The sequence below is a fragment of the Aythya marila genome, assembly GCF_965140915.1.
Source record: "Aythya marila genome assembly, chromosome: 18".
NCBI lineage: Eukaryota > Metazoa > Chordata > Aves > Anseriformes > Anatidae > Aythya > Aythya marila.
In genome coordinates this window covers 1,143,209-1,148,257 of record NC_139059.1, presented here as the reverse complement: position 1 = coordinate 1,148,257, position 5,049 = coordinate 1,143,209, and the positions used below count along the sequence as shown (strand labels likewise).

General features: G+C 69.4%; 1 protein-coding gene across 1 annotated transcript; it reads left to right on the top strand.

Moving 5' to 3' along the window:
• The first annotated feature begins 690 nt into the window (after positions 1-690).
• On the top strand, positions 691-4,470 carry LOC309885388 (alpha-N-acetylgalactosaminide alpha-2,6-sialyltransferase 2-like). The gene is made up of 9 exons (XM_082775264.1): positions 691-993; positions 1,440-1,587; positions 1,698-1,863; positions 2,046-2,211; positions 2,302-2,440; positions 2,551-2,654; positions 2,753-2,836; positions 2,924-3,023; positions 3,280-4,470. Exons 1-9 carry the CDS (start codon positions 842-844, stop codon positions 3,457-3,459), a joined length of 1,239 nt encoding a protein of 412 aa, XP_082631390.1. The 5' UTR covers positions 691-841; the 3' UTR covers positions 3,460-4,470.
• The last annotated feature ends 579 nt before the right edge of the window (positions 4,471-5,049 follow it).

Genomic DNA, 5,049 nt, shown 5'->3' with positions numbered 1-5,049 from the left:
CCCGCTGTAAAATATTCCATTTTACCAGGTAAATGGCTGTCGGGTGCAGGTGGGCCGAGCGATCCTGCGGCAGCCCCTTCCCCTCTCCCCCCGTTTTGGTGCTGTGCTGTCTGCCCCCGGGTGTTCCCCGTGGTGCTGTCCCCCGAGTGCGACCTGCACCAAAACCGCTGCTGGGGGGCAAAAACCCATGGCCAGGGGGGCACCTCCACCCCCTGCCTCCCCCGGGGACCGAGCGGCTCCGGGTCCAACTCCTGCTCCTGGAGGACGCTCGTTGTGCCGGGTGCCGCTGGCTACGAGCTGGAGCTGATCTGCAGAGGGGGCAGGAGGGGCGCACGGCCCCATCCTGCGCAGGCAGCTGGCCCAGCCCCTGCTTCCACCATGGTTGCATCTCTGACGCCTGCTTCCTGACCCCGCTCCTACCTCCACCTCCCTATTGCGAGCTTCCGCCCCGGGGCTGCCCGCGGCCGTGCCCTGCGCCCCCGCTGCCCCCGTTGGCACGGCTGCACCCCGGTCCCTAGAGAACCAGCGGGGACGAGGCCGTGCCCGAGGGAGGCAGCGAGGCCGAGCAGCGTGGCCGGGAGCCTGGTGCAGGTCTGGGTGCTGGGGAAACGCAGCGGGGACGTGGGAGGCCTCAGCGTGGGAGCGGTGCCGGTGGAGGGGCTGTCCCCTGGTTTCCTGCCCAGTGTCACGGGCACCGTCCACCCTTCGTCCCTCAACGTGCGAGCGGAGGTCCTGCGGCCGTCTGGAGGAAGCCAGGGACGAGGAACGGCGCCGTGGGGGCCACCCGGAGCTTTGCGCATTGTTTCCGGGGTCTCCTGTCCCCTCTCCACCAGCAGCTGCCATGAGAAGACCCCCGGCACTCGGCTGCTGCCGCGCCGCCCTCGCGCCGTGCCCGGGGCGCTGTGGCCGCGGTGCCGGGCTGGCCCTCGCCCTCCTGGCCCTGCTGCTGCTGCTCCTGGCCACGCAGCGCAGGCTGGGGCTCGAGCTCTCCAGGTACCGTGGGGCTGGGAGGGTCGTGGGGCTGGGCTGGGGGCTGCGTGGCTGCCCCCTGGCCCCGGGGGGGGGGGTTCCCCAGAGCCATTTTTTGCCCTGGGAAATGATTAACCCCGAGTCCACCTCTGTCTGTCTGCCCTCTCCGCGGGTGCCTGGCTGCAGCTCCCGGCCTTGGCTTGGACCTTGTCCTGCAGCCGGCTCCAAGCCTTGGCTCCTGCTTTCTGCTTTGCAACACGGGGGTGGCCGGGGAGGGGGGTGCTGAGCACCACCACGGGGCATCGTCACCTCCACAGTGCCCCGGTGGCACCGGCAGAGCCTCAGCAGCACTTTCTGCACCTCCCCGGGGCTCCTCTGCTGGTGCTTTCGTGGGCAGGAATGGGGTTGGGGATGGGGCACCCGCGTGCGTGCCACCCTGTGTCGCCCCCCAGCCGCCTCTCTCCTCCCAGCAGGACCCCCACCCGCCTGCAGGCGCCCAGACCCCCTACGACAGAGGCCCCGGAGCTGGTGACACGGTCACCACACCTCACCCCTGCCCCCAGCCTGCCACCAAACCTCGGGGACACGTACGGGCGGGACGAGACCTCCCGCAGCTCGGTACGGGCGCTGCGGGGCTGGGGCAGGGACAAGGAGCCCACCCGTGTCCCCCCGGCACGGGACGCCCTGAGCCGCTGTCACACGCAGGGACTTGTCACCTGTGGTTTCAGGAGTGCCCCAGCAGCATCAGGAAGAGGATTACGGGCACCGAATTTGGGGCTGCCTTCCTGGCCACCGTGCCGGTGCTGCAGTGGGCGCAGCACGCGCGGGAGGACGAGTACCGGCGGCTCCGCAGATACGGGGGGGCTCACGGCTGGAAGGACGTCGGCTGGGACGGTGCGGGGGGTGTGGGGCTGCGGGGGGCACGGGGGGAGCCCTGCACAAAGGGTTGGGCACCGCAGGCACCGGGGCTGCGTCCCGGGGGCTGCTGTGCCATGGGGAGGGGGCGCGGGACCCCAGTGCGCGGGGCTCCCCCTGCTGCACCCTCCCCAAACTGACCATCCCGGGGCTGCCCCCAGTGCTGAAGGCGTCCCTGTCCCTCCTCAACACGTCGGCCAGCGGGCTCCTCATGGACAGCCGGCAGGCAGCGGCACCCTGCGTGCGCTGCGCCGTGGTGGGCAACGGCGGCATCCTCAACGGGTCCCGCGTGGGGGCTGCCATCGACGCCCACCACCTCGTCTTCAGGTGAGGGCGCACGGGATGGAGGGGGGGGCACGGCCCAGACCCGGCTGCAGCAGGGCCAGCGCCTGCCCTGCTCTCTGTTTCATCCTCCAGGGTGAACGGGGCCATCACGGCGGGCTTCGAGGGGGATGTTGGCAACAGGACGTCCTTCTACGTCTTCTCCACCAACACCATGGTGAACGCGCTCGGCAGCTACGCCGCGGATGGCTTCAGGCACCCGCCCCGGAGTCCGGTGAGGGAGCTCACGGGGAGGGGAGATGCTGCGGGCACAGCACCGCCAGGGCCCCGTTTGTCACCTCCCGGATGGGGACGGTGCCGGTGTCACCATGTCCCTTACAACAGGAGACGCGCTACGTCTTCCTCCCGGACCACGACCGCGACTACCTGCTGCTGCAGGCAGCCCTGACCCGCCAGCGTGTGGACAGGGGCAGGGACAAGGGGGTCTGGTGAGCGGGGACACGGTGGGCGTGGGGGCTCAGGGGGGTGGGACAGGCGGGTCCCCTCTGCCCCGCACCTCCGAGCAGCCTCTGGGACCTCCCCGCAGGCCCCAGGAGTTTTTCGGTGAGGACCTGCGTGCTGACAAGTTCAGGATGCTCCACCCGGATTTCATCCGCTACCTCCGGAACCGGTGAGGAGCCCCCTCCGGGGAGGATTCCCCCTCCCCACAGCGCAGCGGGGGAGCCCTTAGCACTTAGCTCCTGCTCTCTGCCCACAGCTTTCTCCGCTCTGACATCTTGGCCACGCCGCACTGGCCGCTGTACCGGCCCTCCACCGGCGCCGTGATGCTCCTGGCCGCCATCCACACCTGCGACGAGGTGGGCAGCCCATGCACGGCTCCACCACGGTGGTGCCCGGTGATTCGGGGCTTGGCACATGGCACAGGGCACATGGCACAGCGCCGTGCCCGCAGCTGCTCCCTCCCGAGGCTCTGCCGAGGATGTTTTGCACCCGTGCATCCTCCCCATCACCGTCTCTGCTCGTGTCCCCCCCCCCTGGAGCAGCCGCGGTGTCCTCACCCCTGCGCCGGGCACCGGGGTCGGGCAGCAGCGTGCTCAGTGCCGCGTCCCGCAGGTGAGCGCCTTCGGGTTCATGACGCCGGGTTACCGGGCGTACTCGGACCACTACTTCGACCGTGGGCACAAGGAGGTGCAGTTCTACGTCAACCACGACCTGAAGCTGGAGATGAGGCTGTGGCAGCGGCTGCAGCGCAGCGGGCTCCTGCGCCTCTACACCGGCACGGAGGGGACGTGATGCCCGCGGCCACCGGGAGCCGGGAGCGCTGCTGGGACCTGAGTGAGAATCTGAGATGCCGGAGGAGGAAAGCATCCTCTGCCCTGTGCGGGCTCCAAGAAGCCCCGGGGAGAGCTCCTGGGGCAGGGCTGGGCCCAAGCAAGGCGTGCGATGAGCTGCTGGGGCTGCATTGCTGCCTGGGGCTGGGGATCAGGGGGTTCCTCCTGTCACAGCCCTGCTCCCCGGGGGGGCTGTGCCATGCCTCTGCCCCAGATAAGGATTTGCAGCATCCCCTGCAGAGCCCTGGGCCCTTTTTGCTGCCACGGCCCCGGCACTCAGTGGGGAAGGCAGCCCCAATCCCCGTCCTGTGGCCACGGGTGGGTTCCCGTGCCCGGTCCCCTTGGTGCCCCTCATGCCCACCCCATGCCCGCAGTCCTCCCCGGTGGGCTCAGCCCCCAGCCCTGCCCCTCCCCGGCATCTCAGAGCCTGGTTTCTAGGCCAGTGCCCGGTTCAGGCATGAATAAACCGGCGGCGTTGCATAACCAGGGATGCAGATTTTCACCGGATGGCTGCTTGCGCCCCGCTGCTGCACGGCCCCCTCCCCGTGCCAGGGGTCCCCGGGCTGCCGGATGCATGGCACGAGCCCTGTCCCCGTCCCTGTCCCCATCCCTGCCAGGCAGACTGAGCAAGGCTGTCACCGGCTCTGCCAAAGCTCCCCAATTAAGGAGCCTCCCCCCCCGCCCCCCCAGCTCCCCGCCGTGGATTAGCCGGGATCAGTGGAGCCCGTTCGTTAGCTGCAAACGAGCCGAGCGGCTCGGTGGGGAAGGAGGTCAGGAGGGCTGGGTGCTTTTGGCAGCCGCCGCGCAGAGATCGCGGCTCAAGCTGGTGTCTGCCCGGGCAGGGATTAGCCCCGGCCCCAGACAAATCATCCAGGGGGGGGCTGGAGCAAACGGGCAGGATGCGCGCGGGGTAATCTCCCCAGCTAATTGGGGCGTGCTGCTTGGCCAGGGGGGACGCTGCTCAGGGTGCTGGGGGGGCTCTGCACCATGCATGCCCGGTGCCGGCACAGCCCCAGGCATGGAGTTTGGGGGGGGTAGGTGCCGTGGGGGTGATGCCCGGGGGGATCCTTACCGGGGCTTCTGGCCTCCGTTTGGCATCTTCCCCGTGGAGGTGGCAGAAATCTGCAAGGAAATGAGGGGGGGGCAGGACGCTGGGCACAGAGGGGCCCAGGCCTGTGCTGGGGTTGGGAAGGGCTCAGCCTGGGCGTGGGGATCTGGGAGCCCAGAGCATCACAGAGGAGTGCGGGGCAGAGCTGCCTGGCTGGGCAGGCCCCGTGCACCATCCTGTGCGCATCCCATCCCCAATTCCCATCCCATCACATCCCCAATTCCCATCACATCCCCAATTCCCACCCCATCCTCACTTCGTCCCTTGGGGATGGATGCAGGGCACCAAGCACACTGTCTGGGTCACTTCATCCCCTTCCTCTCACCAAGGCCTTCAGGGACGTGTCCAGGTGCCCGGCACAGCCCGGTGGGTGCCCAGCACGAGTGCAGGTGCCCACCCCCGGTTGGGTTCAGCCTTGCTGTGACTCAGCTGGAGCCAGCTCAG

Coding starts and splice junctions, on each gene's coding strand:
- LOC309885388 (XM_082775264.1), top strand. CDS start 842: ATGAGAAGACCCCCGGCACTCGGCTGCTGCCGCGCCGCCCTCGCGCCG. Junction 2,837..2,923: donor ATCCGCTACCTCCGGAACCG/GTGAGGAGCCCC, acceptor CTCTGCCCACAG/CTTTCTCCGCTCTGACATCT. Junction 3,024..3,279: donor CCATCCACACCTGCGACGAG/GTGGGCAGCCCA, acceptor CGCGTCCCGCAG/GTGAGCGCCTTCGGGTTCAT.